The sequence below is a fragment of the Vicia villosa genome, linkage group LG5, assembly GCF_029867415.1.
Source record: "Vicia villosa cultivar HV-30 ecotype Madison, WI linkage group LG5, Vvil1.0, whole genome shotgun sequence".
Classification (NCBI taxonomy): domain Eukaryota; kingdom Viridiplantae; phylum Streptophyta; class Magnoliopsida; order Fabales; family Fabaceae; genus Vicia; species Vicia villosa.
In genome coordinates, this window is record NC_081184.1 from 117,013,076 (window position 1) to 117,032,163 (window position 19,088).

At 35.6% G+C, this 19,088-nt stretch overlaps 1 protein-coding gene across 1 annotated transcript; it reads left to right on the plus strand.

Annotated features, from left to right (window-relative positions):
- The first annotated feature begins 9,712 nt into the window (after positions 1–9,712).
- On the plus strand, positions 9,713–17,241 carry LOC131607106 (UPF0481 protein At3g47200-like). Its single transcript, XM_058879143.1, has 2 exons — positions 9,713–10,438; positions 16,424–17,241. Exons 1-2 carry the CDS (start codon positions 9,746–9,748, stop codon positions 17,027–17,029), a joined length of 1,299 nt encoding a protein of 432 aa, XP_058735126.1. The 5' UTR covers positions 9,713–9,745; the 3' UTR covers positions 17,030–17,241.
- Positions 17,242–19,088: the final 1,847 nt, after the last annotated feature.

A 19,088-nucleotide genomic window follows, 5' to 3' on the forward strand; every position in this document is an offset into this window, starting at 1 on the left:
AAATAAAGGACTCGTGATGATTGCATAGCCATAACCTTAAGGATTCATCTGATAACCACGTGCACAAGAAGTAAACCACAATCCATGATTGTTGCATCCTCAGTTGAAATAAACCCGCAAAAGGCAAGGAAGCCCCAATGCCTTGTGAAACCTTAACTTTCCCTTGCCATTGACCCTTTGAACCAAGCCATGATTACTAGTGAATGCCTGATATGTTAGATGACCTAATGGAAGTGATGCAAATGCATGCACAGTCTAATCCAGATAAAAGTAAAAAGGTAGGACAAATTTGGGGTATGACAAGAGTTAATCCAGAGATAATTGCAGGAAAGGCAGATACTTTTCCTATTCAAGAATAAAAATTGCAACAGGTAGCTTTTGGGGTATTGAGAAGGTGGGTTGGTCTTATAGTAAGTCTGAAGGTCAATAAGGAGGATTGATAAATATTTGGAAGGAGGGCTTTTGCAAACCCTTGCTCAGTTTCAAGGGGGAAAGATTATAAGGTCTCAAAGTTTTTTAGAGGGGGAATTTCTATTATATGGTGAATATGTACTCCTCTTGCATTTTGAGTTAGAAGAGGAACCTTTGGAAGGATCTTGTGGAGTTGAGGAAGAAGTTTGCTGATGGATAATGGTGCTTGTGTGGTGAAAGTTAGCCTTATGAGGTTGAGTGTGTAAGTTTTTAGTAGAATATGGAGTTGGAAGATGGGAAGCAGGAGATCAATGAGATGGATGCTTTGTTGTCTTGTTGTCATGAGGAGGTAGAACATGTGGTGTCTCGGAGGATTAAAGAGATGGGTTTATTATGGAAGAGGTTATTAATCAAAGAGAAAATGCTCATCCAAAAGTCCGGAAAGAAATGGATCAAAGATTGAGACTTAAATATAATCAGAGTGATAACGGGATACTTAACTCGGTGGATAATGTCAAAGCGAAAGTGAGGAGGCATTTCAGTGAGAAGTTTAAAGAATCATATTTAAACAACCCCCTTCTAGACGGTGTTGATTTCAATATTTTGTCATTTTCTGATACTTGTATGATGGAGGAAATTTTTTTAGAGTACAAAATTACTGAAGCGGTCTGGGGTGGGAGGGGTCAAAAAGCCCGATTGCGACGGTTATAACCTTGCTTTTATCAAGAAATGGTGGCCTTTTATGAAGGCATATTTTGTTAGGTTCTTCAAATATACTCACTGAAGTGGTTGCTATTCCCAAGCGGCCTAGGATCCGGACCTAAAATTGTTATATACCTCGACCCTGAAGTTGAGAATACACATTCAACTTCACCCGAAAATACAAGAATACATAGTTACAAAAGCTTCTCACACCATGTGAGTTAGCTCTCAATCTCACAACAACATTAAAGCCTCTGACAGGCTTTAATCACTAGGAATTGTGCAACATTTATACTTTTAGTAAGTACAATTGTCGGCCACCATGGTGCCCAGATAAAACTAACATAAGCCACCATCAACAGAGTCACGGCATTTTATGGCTTTCAACCTTTTCTCCAAGAGGTGAAACCTTTTGACAATTTCAATAATCGGAAACTTCAAGTCTCAAATTTTGTCATGGTGCGGATCTCCTTAACAGGAATAGAAATCCCAGCAGTAATTCGGACATTCTGATTCATAAGACTTTCTCTTGGAGTGAGATTAACATCTGCATCGAGCCTCTGAAGAACCCGTCTCAACTCTTCTTGTCTAAGGTAAAAAGCTTGAACAGCTTCCATAAACTGTTGAACTTGTAGATATTTACAGACACGTCACCATATGAAAAAGAGACAATCGACCATATTCGACAACTTTGGGCTCAAGTATTTTTGGAAATGGTTGAAAATCAAAAGGTTGAGGAGCAAAATCTACAAGATCAAATGCAAATGGTTGAAGAGGATAAGGACATAGAAATGTTGCCAAAACAAAAGGCAAAGAAGAAGAAGAAAACTTATATATGAAGAAAGTGTTATGACTTAGTTAAAATATATGTTTTATGTGTATGATTTTATAGTACTTGAAATATTATGACTGCACATGATTTTGTATACTTTTTGGTTAATATTAAAAATATTTTGACTTGTTAAAATATGATTTTTATGTGTATGATTTTACATTATTTGCAATATTATGACTGAGAATGAAATATAACTAAATGGTGTATATGAAATAGGGTGTAAATAGATTTAAATATAATATAATTGTTCATTCATAAATGGCGCATTTACACCCGATTTTTATTAAAATAGGGTGTAATTAAGAACGTATCTACACCCGATTTTTATTAAAACAGGGTGTAATTAAAAACGTAATTACGCCCAATTACACCCGATTTTTATTAAAACAGGGTGTAATTAAAAACGTAATTACGCCCAATTACACCCAATTTTTGTTAAAATAAGGTGTAACGTAGAACGTATTTACACCCGATATTTTTAAAATAGGGTGTAATTAAGAACGTATTTACACCCGTTTTAAACGGGTGTAAATTCGTTAGACATTTCTCACCCGGTTGATATACACCCGATATTTATTTAAAATAATGGGTATAAATTTAATAAAAAACGGGTGTAAATTAACATTTTTGTACTAGTGGGACACTCGTTAGCAAGACTTATATCTTTAAATATAAAATATAATAAAAAATTTAAAGTGGTCTAGCATTAATGTGTTATTACAATTCGTGGAAGTTTTTCAAATTTCTAGAGAGAGGAGAGAGAGTGTGCGCCCTGTGGCGTTCGTGTGTTTTTGGGGTCTTCTTCCGCCGCGGGCCTTCGTCGCCGTTTCTGTCTCCTTTTCCCCTTTGTCCGGCGCCGGTTCCTTCTCTACCTTTCTGTTGTCGCTTGTTTCGCTATGGGTATTGGTCAGCTCTGAACGGTGGGCTTCATAAACTCTTCGATTTCAGTTTAAATTCCTGGCTTTAGGGTCAGGGACCTTGTTGAGGAGTCTGTGCGGGTCTGTCGGTCTTATGGGTTGATTGATTATCTTCATAGTCTAGCGGTTCGTGCCGAAGAGACTTTCGTTTCTTTCTCCGTGTTGGATCTGTTTTTCGTTTCTTTTTTTTGTCCTTATGCAGAAGGCTGGTTGGACAGAGGTTTCATATTCGAAGAGTAAAGTACACAGATGGGATACTTTCCCGTTCGGCGGTAGGAACCGGAACGCTGCCTCCTCCGTTGTTACTTCTCTGTATGTTTCAGCGTTTCTTGAAGATTACTCAGCCAAGAACTTATTCGAGTTATTCGGATGTTCGGGCAACGTTGTAGAGGTTGTTATCTCCCCTAGAAGGAACAAGTTCGGAAGACGTTTTGGCTTCGCGAGGTTCACTGAAGTCACGAATGGTAGACTGTTAGCGGTTCAGTTGGACAATATCATCATTAAGGGCAAGAAAATCCATGTTAACTTGCCAAGGTTCAATAGGGTTGTAGGGAGGCAGGGAGGAGTGAGTAAGCCGCCTGTGTTCAGGGCGGACAGCAAGGGGAAGGAGATTTTCAGAGGCAGCGTTACGGTTACTCGCAATAGCCTTTCGCGCTCGTACGCTGAAGCTGTGGGGGGTAAGGTCAAGGAGGCAGAGAAAGTTTGGCTAGACTTCCAATCTGACAGTGTTCTTAGAAACAGAATGGAGAAGGCCTATGTGGGTAAGGTGTGTATTCCGGGTTCCGCTTATTCAGTGCAAACTCATTTGGAGATGGAGGGGGTTTTTGCGACCAAAGTCACCCCTCTAGGTTGTAACAGCTGTTTGTTAGAAGAGAGGGAGAAAGGCTTTATCAATGATTTGATCAAGGAAGGAGAGACATGGTGGAAAACATGGTTCTCGCAAATTGTGAAGTGGGAGGCAGATATATGGTTGATTCGAACAGGGATACGTGGTTCAGGATTTATGGTATCCCGGCTCATGTTTGGTGTTCCTATTTTTTCGTGGCATTGGCTCAGTTTTGGGGAAGATTCATCTGTGTAGACGAAAACACGGCCAAAGGGGAGGCATTTGACGTTGCTAGAATCATGGTGAACATTCCTCTTTCGTTGTCCATTCCTGATTGTGTTACGGTTAATGTTGATGGGACTCTATGCAAGCTGTTCATTAGGGAAGACGTAGCGGGTGTGTATCGCTCAGCAGCGGGAAAACAGATTCATCCCTCTTCGGCTGGTACATCCTCTGACTCAGACTCAGCCTGGCTTGAAGGTATTTGCGGGTTAGAATCAGTAGCGGGTTCGGTCGATACTGCCGACAGTATCGAACAGTTTTAGGCGAGAGGTGACTCCCAACCGGGTTTTGCTTTCGGCAAAGGCAGGGAGGAAGAAGCGCTGAGTGGGGAGGCCTCAAAGTCTCGGGGCAGAATTGATGAGTGCGGAGTCTTCGATAATTCTGTTTCCTCTATCCGCAGAAATAAAGGAGGTAATTTTAGCGGTGGCGTGTATGCTGGTGTCGCGATTCTGGAGCCGTGTAACAGTAAGCAAGCTTCTCTAGCTTCTCTCGGCAGCTTCAGTAAGCGTGTGGATCAGGTTTCTGTATCTCAGCTGGACAAGGTGGGGGAAAAAATTACAGTAGCTGCTCTAGGGAAGTACCCGCGTGTGCAGTTTCTGGACCTTCGGTGGTTAAGTGCTCTATCGAAAGAAAGGAGGCTGTAGCTGGTGGTAAAAGAATCAAGACTGCCAGTATTAATGTAGGGAAAGGGGTGAGCATCATGAAGGGTATGGAAAAACCAAGCAAAGTAACGTCAAGAGGAGGAAGGAAATTGAAGGGGAGTTTGTTTGGGGATCGGACAGTGGCAAAACAGGGTGTTATGGAGAGTGCTCATAGTCTACCTAGTGGAAGTTTTTCGGTGTGTTACGGGAATCAATCGGAAGAATCAGACATCCGTAGAAATAATGTAAGGCAATGAGAATTTTTAAAGAGGGATGTGGGCGATAGATTGTGGGCGGCTATTGTAGCAATGGGGGTGGTGGATGTCGAGGGTCGAAAAATAATTGGGGATAGGATCTTAGACGATAGTTTTGGAGGGGCTAAGGAAGGGGAAGGAAGGAAGGAGATCTTAAAAATCACGCAATGATTATTGGATCCTTAAACATTAAAGGGGGAGCGAGTGCGCTCAAAAGAAGGAGAATAAATTCTATTATTAGAAAAGGTAATGCGGACATGTTTCTTATCCAAGAAACAAAGTTGTCTAACACGAGCGAAGAGGTAGCCAATTCTTTTTGGAGTTACCCGGAGATTGGTTTTTCTTTTACCAATTGGAGGGGTAGATCGGGGGGGGGGGGGGTTAATCACATTATGGAAAAAAGATAACATGGAGGCGATGATGAGTTTTAGAGGAGATGGTTTTTTGGGTTTAAAGGTGACTTGGAAGGAGAATATTTACTACGTTGTGAATATTTATTCTTCTTGTGATTTGGTGAAGAAGAAGTCTATGTGGGCCGAGTTGATTGAGATGAAAAAGAAATTTTGCGATGGGGAGTGGATCTTGGGAGGTGATTTCAATGCGATTAAGAATGGGAGTGAGAGGAAAGGTAGGGTGGATAGGGGCAATAACAAAGAAGATGATTTTTTCGCGGATTTTATTATTTCGACCGAGTTGTTGGATGTTCCTTGCAAGGGAAAAAAGTTCACTTGGTTTAGTGGAGATGGTAAATCCAAGAGTCGGATTGATCGATTCCTTTTATCTAGTGAGGTGGTGAATAGATGGGATGTTGTTGGCCAAATGATAGGTGATAGGGATATTTCGGATCATTGCCCCATTTGGATTATGACAGATAATCATAATTGGGGGTCCGAAACCGTTCAAATTCAATAACGAATGGTTCTCCAATAACTCTTTCATTCCTTTCGTGGAAAAAGAGTGGAAGAGTTTTTCGATTCATGGAAGAGGTGATTTTATCTTGAAGGAGAAGCTTAGACTTCTTAAAGACAAACTTAAGAGGTGGGATAAGGAAGTGTTCGGGAAGATCGATTTAGAGATAGCGGAAGGAGTTCATGACTTAAGTTCCGTCGATGAAAGGTTAGATTTTTCTTCTTCTTCTTCCTCCTTTGATGATGATCTTGTTATTAGAAAGGAAGCGTCGTGTAAATTTTGGATGAATTTAAGGGTGAAAGAGAATATGCTATTGCAAAGATCTATATTGTCTTGGCTAAAGGAGGGTGATTCGAATAGTGGTTTTTTCCATAAAGTGATGAAACAAAGAAGAAGAAGAAGTAATCATATTGGCCCTATTATTTCTTCGAGAGGTATGGCGGAAACGGTCGAGGAGGTTAGGGAGGAGGTGTTTTCTCACTTTGAGCGAAAGTTTACCGATTCGGATCCGATTCGGCCAATTTTGGATGGAGTTCCTTTCAAAGCCATAAATAGGGATGAGGCGGAGGGTCTTGAGAAACCTTTCCTTGAATTTGAAGTTAAAAAGGCGGTTTGGGAGTGTGGTGGGGCGAAGAGTCCGGGCCCGGATGGTTATTCTTTCCTCTTTTTAAAGAAGTGTTGGAATTTTATTAAAGAGGATGTTATCAACTTTTTTAATTACTTTTTTCAAGGAGGACCAATTTCTAAGGGAATCACATCTTCTTTTTTGACTTTAATTCCGAAGGTTAAGAATCCGGTGGGTTTGAATGACTATAGACCCATTTGTTTGGTGGGTTGTTTGTACAAAGCGGTGTCCAAACTTTTGGCGAGTAGATTAAAAGTTGTTCTCAATTCCATTATCTCTCCCTCTCAAAGTGTTTTTGCTCCCGGTAGACAACTTTTAGATGGGGTGATTGTGGCAAATGAGGTGGTGGATCATGCGAGAAAAGAAGGACGGAATTGTGTTCTTTTCAAGGTGGACTTCGAAAAAGCGTATGATAATGTCGGGTGGAATTTCTTAAGGTATATGCTTGATAGAATGGGGTTCGGGGAAAAGTGGAAGAAGTGGATGGAGCTTTTGGTGTTTTCTAGTAATATGTCGGTTTTAGTTAATGGAAGCCCCACTAAGGAGTTTATGGTTTCTAAAGGCTTAAGACAAGGCGACCCTCTTTCTCCCTTTTTGTTTGTTTTAGTAGTGGAAGGTCTTACGGGCCTCGTGAAGAAATCTATTCAATTGGGAGAATTTCAAAATTATTCTTTTAATGATTATGTTAAGGTGGATATTCTCCAATTTGCGGACGATACGTTGATTGTGGGGGAAGGTAGTTGGAAACACATGTGGGCGGTTCGTGCGATTATTAGGGCTTTCAAAATGGTGTCGGGTCTCGGTATCAATTATCACAAGAGTAAGTTGATTGGAATTAACACTAATGTTCATTTTCTTGAGGCGGCTTCCAATTTTCTTTCTTGTAGGGTGGAGGAGAACAATTTTCATTTCTTAGGTATTCCTATCGGATTCAATCCAAGGAAAGAAGCCACTTGGAAACCTCTTCTTTTGAAATTGAGAAATCGCTTGGATGGATGGACTAACCGCTTTTTGAACTTTGGCGGTAGAATAACTCTCCTTAAATCCGTGCTTAGTTCGCTATGCATTTTTTCTATGTCTTTTTACAAGATGCCGAAGAAAGTGGTGAAGGATTTCACTAGAGTTCAAAGTAGATTTTTATGGGGCGGAACGGAAGATAAAAGGTGCATTCATTGGATAAAATGGGGGGGGGGGGTCGTTACTTTACCGATGAAGAGAGGCGGTTTAGGGGTGAAGAATTTGGCTTTATTTAATTTGGCGCTTCTCAACAAATGGAGGTGGCGGATTATTCAAGGTCAAAAAGCTTTGTGGTATGATGTTTTGAAAGCAAGGTACGGTGACATTTCTTCAAAGGCTTACGGTATGAATAGTAAGGTAAAAGTTTCGCCTTTTTGTTCATTTTGGTGGAAAGACATATTAAAGATTAACTCATCTTCATTTCCTTCTTCTTTTGATTCTAATGATCCTATAGTTGGAAATTGTCGTTTTTTAATTCGTAATGGCCATAACACTCCGTTTTGGTACTCTCCTTGGTTGGATGATTCAGCTTTATATGAGGATTATCCGGATTTATTTCTTGCTTCTCATTTAAAGGATGTGTCGGTGGCGGCGGTGGGGGGTTGGTCGGAGGAGGAGTGGAAGTGGGGGGATTTAGGGTTGCCCGTTCTCACGGAGGAAAATTCGATTCTCACTACTCAATGGTTGTCTTTAAAGTGCCGGTTGGAGGATTTCAATGGGTGGGAGGTAGGAAAGGACACCATGCTATGGAATGGTAATTCGGATAGGGTGTTTTCGGTTGCTTCGTGTGATGATTTCTACGAAAAGTCCAATTTTGTTTATGGTCCTCCTATTAATCACGTGGAAGCTTTCGGTCTTTTGTGGGATATGGAAGTGCCTTTTAAAATAAAGGCTTTTGGTTGGAGGTTATTTCACAATAGACTCCCTTTGAAGGATCTCTTGGCGGTTAGAGGTATGTCTTTTCCCTCGGTAGAATTAAAGTGCACTTTTTGTGGTAATATTCCGGAATCTCGGAATCATTTATATTTTGGTTGTTGGGTGGTAAAAAATATTTGGAGTGAGATAGCATTTTGGGTGGGTAAAGGGGTTATTTTTGAAGAAGAGTGTTTATCAAATTTTATGGAATGACACTCATTCTTCCATAGTAAATTGGTGATGGATAGAAAGTTAGACTTAGTTTGGTTCGCCACAACATGGTGCTTATGGTTGGTTAGAAATGGTGTTTGCTTTCGTAAAGAGGCATGGAGTGTCAACAACACCGTTTGGAATATTAAGATGTTGTCTTGGCGTTGGTCTTTTTGTGAAAAAATTACTCATCCCAATTATTCTTTTTACGAGTTTTGTAGGGAACCTTTGTTCTATCTCTCGTAATGTAATTGGTTAGTAATTTTTCTTTGACGGGGTTTCCCGTTTTCTCTTTTGTAATCGGGTTGGAGAACCCTTAGTTCTCCCTTTAATGATATCTTGATTTCTAAAATAAAAAAAAACAATTCGTGGAGAATACAAGTTCCATTCTTGGCTTTGTCTACTTATTATTCTCAACACTGAGGAGTTTTTTTTTCGGATTTTCCGGTTTTGTAATCGAGCAAGAATAACTCTAGTACTCTTTTAATTCATTCCTTGCTTAAAAAACAAAACAATTGAAAAAAAAAAAACAGTTGTTGTCTTATTTAATTTAATTAGTTTTATATAATTTCGAGTAGATCACAGCTCTAGGGAGTAAAAGCAGCGAGGGATATCCAGTGTTGTCTTTGATTAATTAATTTCTTATGATTTTTAATAAATAAAAGCTTTGAAATTGAATTAGTAGTGAGGAGAATTTAATTAATCTCGTGTTCCACTGGTTTAAATATAAAGTTAGAAAGTAATAGTAAGACTAGCAAGACACTCCATTCCCTATCCATTTTCCTTCTTCCAACATAAGTGACTTATGAACTAATCACTCCCTTTCTTCTTTCAAAACTGACTTTAGGATTCTCCTTTTTCTTCTCCATATTATGTATCTATTACTTTCTTTTGCTTGTTAAAAAGAAAAAGCATATATGTTTTCCTTACAAGCATTAGATATATACTTTCCTTGTTAGTTTATGGTTAAATATTTACTTTGAATATTTAAAAAAGTGTAAAAGCGTTGCATATTTACCAATAGTTTCTTACTCACATTTTCCATTTAATCAATACTTATCTTGTGGATCAGGTAAAGTCATGCATGTGTGAAATAAACCTTACATTAGTTCAAGATATTTTGTCTGTATATAAACCTTTGCAACTAACAACACACGACACCAAACTTGCACCCAATTAATATATTGTTTTTCTTATTAAAATGGATGGGCTTAAGTATAGGTTAGAAGAGATGAGGAGATTAACGGAAATACCACGATCTTCACACCCCAAAATACAAAAGGTAGCAAATGATCTTCGAGAACGAATGGACTATAGGAGCCATTATCTTCCCAAGGTAGTATCAATGGGCCCTATCCATAATGGTAACCCAGAACTGCAGATAGGAGAGCAGTACAAGCTTATTTGGGCACAAAAGTACATTGAAAGTACAGGAGAGAATATAGAACAACTATACAAGCAGGTAGCGGACAAACTTGATGATCTCAAGAGTTGTTTTGCCAACAATGTTTTAAACAGGGCCAGCAATACTATTGGTAACTTCAGTAGCTTGGACGATAAGTTAACATGGATGTTGTTTGTGGATGGATGTTCTTTGCTGCATATCCTTGTGACCAAAGGCAGCGATATTTTAGATTTGGGTGAGGAAACGATTATAAACCTTGTGATTAGGGATGTGCTTTTATTGGAGAACCAATTGCCGTTCATGTTGTTGGGCTTGTTATGTAGACAACACAACCTTTTGATGAAAATAACGAAAGACTTTCTAATCTCAAATTACTTTCTCCGAGGTTTCACTATACAATCGATAATGATATTCCAGCGTGTAGCGCCTACTCATCTTCTTGATCTTTTTCGCACACTGTTGTTGCCGGACCGTACTCTTATACACCAGGTATTACAATGTTGATTATTAATTAAATAGTTGTATAGATTTTATCTAAACAAAACTCGCTGTCGGTGATTGTCTTCATTTTAAAAACATTTTATGTGTACTTGGTGGGTTGCATATAAAATAAAAAAATATATATTTTTGATATATTTTTTTAATTCTAAAATTTGGTGACAAATCAATACAAATTTTCAAAATATAAATTATTACATATCATATAATGTCAAATAAAATTCATTCATATGTCATAACATTTAATAATAATATCAAATTTCAACAAAGTCGGTTATAATTCATATTAGCGGTATAAGTTTAATTTTCTAAAAAGTCGAATGCAACTGATCAAAGCATTTATGTTAGTTAGATATTTTCAGAACAGCTTGCGGTCAGGCCCGACCCAAGGGGTAGGCCACCTAGGCCTCCAAATTATCTTTTAATTTTAGGTGTATTCAGTTCATATATATACTCCATTAATATTACATTGAATTCATATTTACTTTATTAGCCATTACAGTAAACGTTTCAATTCATATTGGAGTTTAATTGAGATAGAGAGAACCTTTAAGAAAAAGGTACTGCAGAGAACAATCATTGCTGCCATAAAATCATATTAATGATAATAATATTAATAGTTAATATATAAATATAGGAAATATAAGTATTTATAAAGTTTATTTAAGATTAACACTGTAAATTAATTATATTATCAATTAAAAAAATAAAGTAAAATTAATTAAAATAATTTAATAATTAACTTTGAATTTTTGAATTTTAAAATTTAATTAATAAAATTCGCCTTAGGCCTCAATATGTATTGGGCCGGCCCTGCTTGCGATGCAAGCTAATCTCAATTATAAATAGGGAGATATTCTATTAGTGTTAAGTATTGAACAGAGAAATCTACAATTAGAAGTTGAAAGTTGAGATAGACTTTGCGGATTCAAAAATTCATCTTTCTCCCCTCTTTCAAACCTTAATTCTCTTTTCTTCCCCTTTTCTCTTTCAAGATTTCTTTCTTCTCAAATCATTATCCGAGGGAATTGTCTTGCAACCAAGGAGTGGTTGAATCACTCGAGTGAAGAGTGATGAACGAAAATTGTGATTCAATCGAGAAAGCAATTGAATTTTGTTCTATTAAGAGCGATTTCTAATATCGGGTATCTAGAGCACTTACTACGATTCTCGGGAAGCATAGAACAATGACTTCTCATCGAAATGAGCATTTTCGAGCAAATATTCCAATCTTGAATGCTACGAACCGTCACAACTGCTGTAAGCAACGAAAGATTGTCTTTTGCTGTCTAGACATGTCGGATTATTTGAAGAATTGAGTAGCACCAATTGGTAAAAATGCAACAGATCAACAAAATATTGCACATAAATATTTGAATAAAGATTATAAAGTTCTCTTTATAATTCCTCAATGATTTGATCCATACAACTTTGAGAAAGTTAGTGATGTAGACTCGTTGAAGGAAGCATGGGACATCTTGCAGAAATCTTTTGGAGGTGCTGAAAAGGTGAAAGAGTTGAGGTTACAAACTCACAAAATAATGTATGATTTGCTTTAGATGGAAGAACTGAAGCGTGACTGCTTTCTTCACTAGGGTTACGAAATTAGTGAATCAAATAAAGATGTGTGGAGAAGTGTTGACATCAAGATCGATAGTTGACATCAGAAAGAAGGAGTCGAATTTGATTAAGCTTTTGCATCAGTTGCTAGGATCGAAACAATAAAGTTGGTTGTTGGCCTAGAAAATATAAACAACTTGTATATGTGTCAAATGGATTTGAAATAAGAATTTACAAATGACCATTAGATGAAGAAGTTTATGTTGAATAACCAGTCGAGTTTGTGAAACAAGGTCAAGAAAGCAAGGTATACAAGATGCATAAAGCCCTGTATGGAGTCAAAAAAGCTCCAAGAGCTTGGAATAAGAAGATATATGGTTTTCTAAGGGAGAAGGAATTTGTAAAGTGCATAAATGAGCATGGTGTACATGTTAGAAGAAGGTGGAGTAAATTGCTTATTCTATGTCTCTATGTCAATGACTTGTTAATTACAAGATGCTCTAAGAAAGAGATTGGAGACTTCAAAGCTAATACGAGAAAGGAGTTCGAAATTTCTAACTTAGGAACCATTTCATATTTCCTTGGTATCGAACTATACAAGAGTAGTAGAGGCTTGGAAATGCACCGAAGAAGATATGCTAGGGAAATACTAAAAAGATTTTAGATGGAGGATTTCAAAGCAACTTCGACACCAGTTGAACCAAGACTATAATGAAGGATTCAAATAAAGATGAAGTTGATCCAACTCAGTATAGAAGACTAATCGGATCATTAAGATACATTTGTGACACAAGGCCCAATAGCTTGTAGTGGACGTATGGTGAGTAGATTCATGCAAAAGCCAAAGATATCACTTCTCGCAGCTACAAAGAGGATAATAAGGTATATCAAAGGAACACTCGACTATAACATTTTGTTTCCTATAGAATATGAAAGAAAAGAATGCAAAATAATGGGCTGCACAAACTCAAGTTGGTGTGGTGATGCTGATTATCGATAATTCATAGTTTGTTATGTGTTTATGGTTGGTGGTGCACCAATTTCTTGGAACTCGAGAAAGAATCCAATGGTAGGACTATCTTCGTGTGAAGAAAAGTATATATTTATCCCTCTTTGTGCATTCATGGATGGTGAATCTGGTCGAAGAAATTGCAGGTGAGAATCACGGATCAATGATCATGAAGATTGATAACATATCTGCTATCAATTTGGCCAAGAATTTCACACTGCATGGAAGAATAAAACACATTCAAATGAGGTTCCATTATCTTAGAGAGAAAGTATAAAATGGGAAGCTAAACTTGGAACACTGCAGGATTAAGAATTAGATAGAAGACACCATGATAAAGGATGTGCATGTGGATTTATTCAAGAGATTGAGAACTATGATGAATATAGATAGCTTATACACAATGAATTAAGTGGTGTGTTAAATATATAATTCGTTGTGTCAAGCATGATCATAGTTTTGATAGAGTCAAATTAGTGTGTATTTGACAAAGTTGATTATAGTCAGTATTAATGGTATCAGCTGGATTTGGCAGAAAGTTGAATACAACTAGTGAAAGGATGTGTGTTAGTTAGATATTTTTAGAATTGCTTGTTGTGCAAGTAATCTCACTATAAATAGGGAGGTAACATCTTATATTGTAAAGTGTTGAATAGAGAAATTTACAGTTATAAGTTGAAAGCAGATAGTGACTCTGTAGATTCAAAAATTCACCTTTCTCCTCTTTCTCTTAAACCCTAATTTTTCTTTTCTTACCTTTTTCTGTTTCAAGATTTATTTTTTCTCAAATAATTGTGCGAGAGAATCCTCTTGCAACTTAAGAGTGGTTGAATCACTTGAGTGAAGAGTGAGGAACAAAAATTATGATTCATTCGAGAAAGTGATTGAATCTTCTTCTTTCAAGAACGATCTCCAATACGTTGCACATGTATTCATCTAGTAATAGAAAAAGATAAATGTGGATTTTAAAAAAATATGATTAGTTATGAATATTTGAACGGGTTGGATATGGCTCGTGGATTGGCGTATTAGGTGGAGACAAGCCTTTTAGTTTGAGAGTTGGATTTAGATCGGGCTTTTTTTCTATTTATAGAGATAATTATTCTCTCCCAAGAGGAAAATGCTTTGAAGTAGTGCAGATGAAGTGTATTTCATTAAGTCAGTCTATCTTTTTCTTAGTGCAAATGGGTTAGCCGCACTAAGTTGTTTTTTCCACCGCGGTTAGGCAAAATCTTATGTGATTTTCTCATTTTGCAAGTTTGTTAAAGATAGAAATCCAACAAGGAAAAATTCTTCAAGCATCGTGTGATAGTAGATCAGGGTGATACTTTGTGTATTTTATGTTAAAATCTAATGGAGTTGACCCATCATGTGTAAATTGGAGCCTTTATTATGGTATAAGATTTTTAGTTGATTAAGGAGAGATTTGATGTTGTCTATGAAATTGTGTCTTGTTTAAGTTGTTTAATTTTAAGGGTACTAATGTTTATCTTGGTTTGACTATGATTTGACACTCTACCATTGGACAAGTAACTTTAAGAATAGGTAGGCGGGGAGGGGTTAATTCTGTATTCAAAATTTGTGACTAATTTAAAGATTTTATTACTTTGAAACAGAAAGAAAATTAAACAATAAAGTAAAGCAATCAAAAACAGAAATGGAAAGAAAATAAAATAGTATGTATACCAACTAGACAACAACAACAATAACATCAACGCATCAAAATCAACTATAAATAACAACAACATTAACATTATCTCAATCTAAAAACAACTAACATTAAACATCAACTAAAAAACAATCTATATAGAAACATCAACAACAAACCTATAATATCAATCTCAATAAACGTATAATGTATTTATTTCTACCAAAACATCAATCTCAGTTTAAACAACAACAAGATTAAACCTCTAACGGGTCTAAAAAAACAACAAGATTAAAACCTCTAAGGTTTTAGGGCTACAAAACAACAACAACAAAAAACAACAACAATAATATTAATGTAACATGAATAATGATGTTAGCCATACAAGATCTATAAAGAAGAAGAAGAAGAAGCAAACAAGAGCCCTGAACACATATCGTCTTCGTATTTCCTTACCTTTTCAGGAGTTGGAGAATGATATGTGTTTAGGGTTCTCGTTGCTTAGAGTTCTTTGTTAGGGTTCTGTGGGAGATGTTTTATTATATGTTTTTTAGGTAAGTGAAACTGAACGCTACAAGTCAAACTTTATATATATATATATATATATATATATATATATATATATATATATATATATATATATATATATATATATATATATATATATATATATATATATATATATATATATATAAGGATAGGATCAAATGACACCAATGTGTCAAAGTTTAATTTGACACCAAAATCTCAACCGTTAAAAGAATTGATCTAACGGTGATACTAAATGAAATAAAATAATAATAAAAAAATACATAGCATATTTTTCTCCTAAAAATAGGCTATTTAGTATCACCTTTAGATCAATTCTTTTAACGGTTGAGATACGGTGTCAAATTAAACTTTGACACCTTGGTGTCATTTGATCCTATCCCATATATATATATATATATATATATATATATATATATATATATATATATATATATATATATATATATATATATATATATATATATATATATATATATATATATATATATATATATAAAGGTTTATTGTTTAGTCTATAATATTTTCATATTATTTTCTTTTCTCACATTTTTGTCCTAAAAATTGCTATACGTAAATAGAAATTTAATTTGTAACGTGTTGAATACCCATTAACATCTCACCCCGCAATATATATCAGAGTAAAGAATTTCACCTCGATATTTAAACAAAACGATGTGAAAATTGGCTTTTTAACCCCTTTGTTTTTTAAAAGAACCAAGGTGATATATTACTTATAAAAAAATTGTGAAAGGTAAAAGATTGAAAAGTAACATGTATAGTTTAATTTTTTTAATTTTTTTTACCACTCACTACTTTTTTTTATTGCTGCAATATTCAAACAAGGACTTTATTGTGAAACAACAACAATATTACTTGCAATTTACAATATGTTTAGGAATTAAATTTTTAATGTTGTCAATCCAGGAAAACAATATATTATGGAGTGTTTTCTTTGATTGACAATATTGGAAGGTTATTCCAAAATATAACAATGACCTTGCAAGAGGTGGAAACAACTACAACAATACCATTATGTGAGATGAATTGCAAAAGTTGGAAAAAACGTTTTGTTCAAGGTTGATGTTAAAACAGCAACCTATAAGAATATCCCTCTTTTATACGATAGTAGACTATCGTGTATAAACTCAATATCTTATATTTATTATTCTCATTTATGATATAATAATGCATATTTAATATTGTACAGAATGTGCAATTCATGGCAAGTTATTACATGGACCTAAATGATAGAGAATTCGCAAGCTACACGAACATACAGGAGCTGAGATCGAACGGTATTAGAATAAAATCAAACAAGAAAAGCGAACTAACCGACATGTCTTTCTCCCACGGCTGGCTTAATGGAGAATTGAAACTTCCTAGGATTGTTTTGGACGATTTCACAATTCCTATCTTCCTTAACTTGATAGCATACGAAAGATGTCCAGATTTTAATGCCAAGTACGGGATGGGATCTTTTCTGGCATTCTTAAACTCATTAGTCCGCGAACCAGAAGATGTAAAAGTTTTAAGATCAGCAGGGGTTTTATACCGTACCTATGGATCTGATGAAGAATTGGTTAAGCTAGTCCATTTTCTAGCGGGAGGTATAATGTCACACAAAGATACATATGCACATATTTTTGTAGAAATGAACAAGCATATCACGAATAAATGGAAGGTTAACACTGTACATTTTCTAAAATATATCCGCCACGCTTGGACTAGCTTTGCAATCCATGCTACCGAGCTCGCACTTGCTCTTACCTTTATCCAAACCTGGTTTACTATTCACCCTGCAAAATCTAACTAATTACTATCGTTCTATTTTCTGATGCATTATATATATTGAAGCTAGCATGGCCAGCATTTTCTGCAATATGGCCTCAATAAATACCAGTTGTATCTCTTCTCGGAGACTATTTTATCACCTTTTTACACTCCGTTTGTGTTAAGTTATAATAATTGTATTAAAATGTACTTGTTCATTCTATTGTGTGTGTATCATAACCATTATTAATGGTGGAGTATAGAACTCCTTTAATGTACTTTATACATGAATAAATATTACTTATATTAAATTTCCTCTTTTGTCTTTATATATTATATTTGCTATTAAAAATAAATAAATTGATATTATTAATTATTTCGGCAAATATTTGAATATCTATGTTAATGCACCTTAAATAATTAATAGTAAGAAATTTTTTTAGTGACGTTGGTTTATGATTTGAGATCAAACTTATGTTACTAAGAGCATCTCCAATGGTGCAATTCATTTTTGGGTTTTTTGTGGGACCCATTAAACCACATCATCTTAAAGCAACTCATTTAATTTTCACTCCAATGATGCAATTCTAAAGAACCCATATTGGGTCCCACAATTTTATTATATATATTAATATTTTATTCATATTAAATTTTATTTATTATCAAAAATAATTTAAATAATTTAAATTTAAATTAATATAAAATAAATAAATGACATATAATTAAAATGATAATTAAAATTAATCTCAAATAAATGATAATGAGATTAATATAAAATAAATTAACAACATATAATTAAAATGATAATTAAACATAAAATTTAAAATGATAATTAAAATTAATCTCAAATACATGACATATAATTAAAAACAATAAAAATAAATAACATAATAAAATTACTCAAATTTAATTTACATCATCCTCATGTCCAAAACTTTCCCAAATATATATGCTCGATTAGATCTCCTTGAAGTTTGCGATGAACTTGTTTTTCACGAAGAGTTGCTCTTCTTTGTAGTTTTGTTGCAAGACTCGGATGAGGATGTTAAATGTTTCCATTGTAGAGTAGGTGTCATCTACATTATCATAAGAGTAATCAAAATCACCTCCATATGTGTGTCGTTCGTCTTCAATAATCATATTGTGCAATATGATGCAAGCATATATGGTATGCTTGAGGGTTTCCATATGCCATGCACGCGCTGAGCCACATATAATTGCAAATCGAGATGGGAGCACTCCAAATGCCCGCTCCACATCTTTTCTAGCTGATTCTTGATGTTGAGCAAATAGTTTTCTTTTTTCTCCCTGCGGCATTGAAATGGTCTTGACAAATGTAGCCCACTCAGGATATATACCATCTGCTAAATAATACCCCATGTTATATGGAGTCCCATTGATTGTATATTGCACAGTAGCAGCACGTCCTTCCAAAATATCGTTAAACACATTGGATTGGTTTAGCACATTATTGTCATTATTTGAACCTGCAATACCAAAAAATGCATGCCAAATCCATAAGTCTTGTGATGCCACTGCTTCAAGAATGATCGTAGGTTTACCATGATCACCTCGGCAAAATTGTCCTTTCCATGCAACAGGACAATTCTTCCATTCCCAATGCATACAATCAATGGAACCTAGCATGCCTGGAAATCCACGTGACTCCCCCATTTGTAAAAGATGTTCAACATCATTGTTATTAGGCCTTCTTAAATACTCGTCCCCAAATACCTCATTCACGTCCCTTACAAATCTCTCTAAGCACTCAATTGCAGTGCTTTCACCTAGAGCTGTCAAAATGGGCCTAAGCCCATGGGCCAGCCCATCAGGCCCGAAAATAGTTAGGGCTTGGGCCTTATTTTTCGAGCCCATTTACATCCGGGCCTTTTTAAGCCCGGCACTAAAAAAGCCCTAAAAAATATGGGCCGGCCCGTATGGGCCATGGGTAGCCCACGAGCCCGAAAAAATTTAAATTTTTTAATATAACTAGAAATTATCCTTTCCTAATTCATAAAGGTATGCTATAAACAATTTGTGTATTATGTATTTTAATTTATTTTTGGTATTACAAAGGTATAAATATCAAATAAAAGTTGATG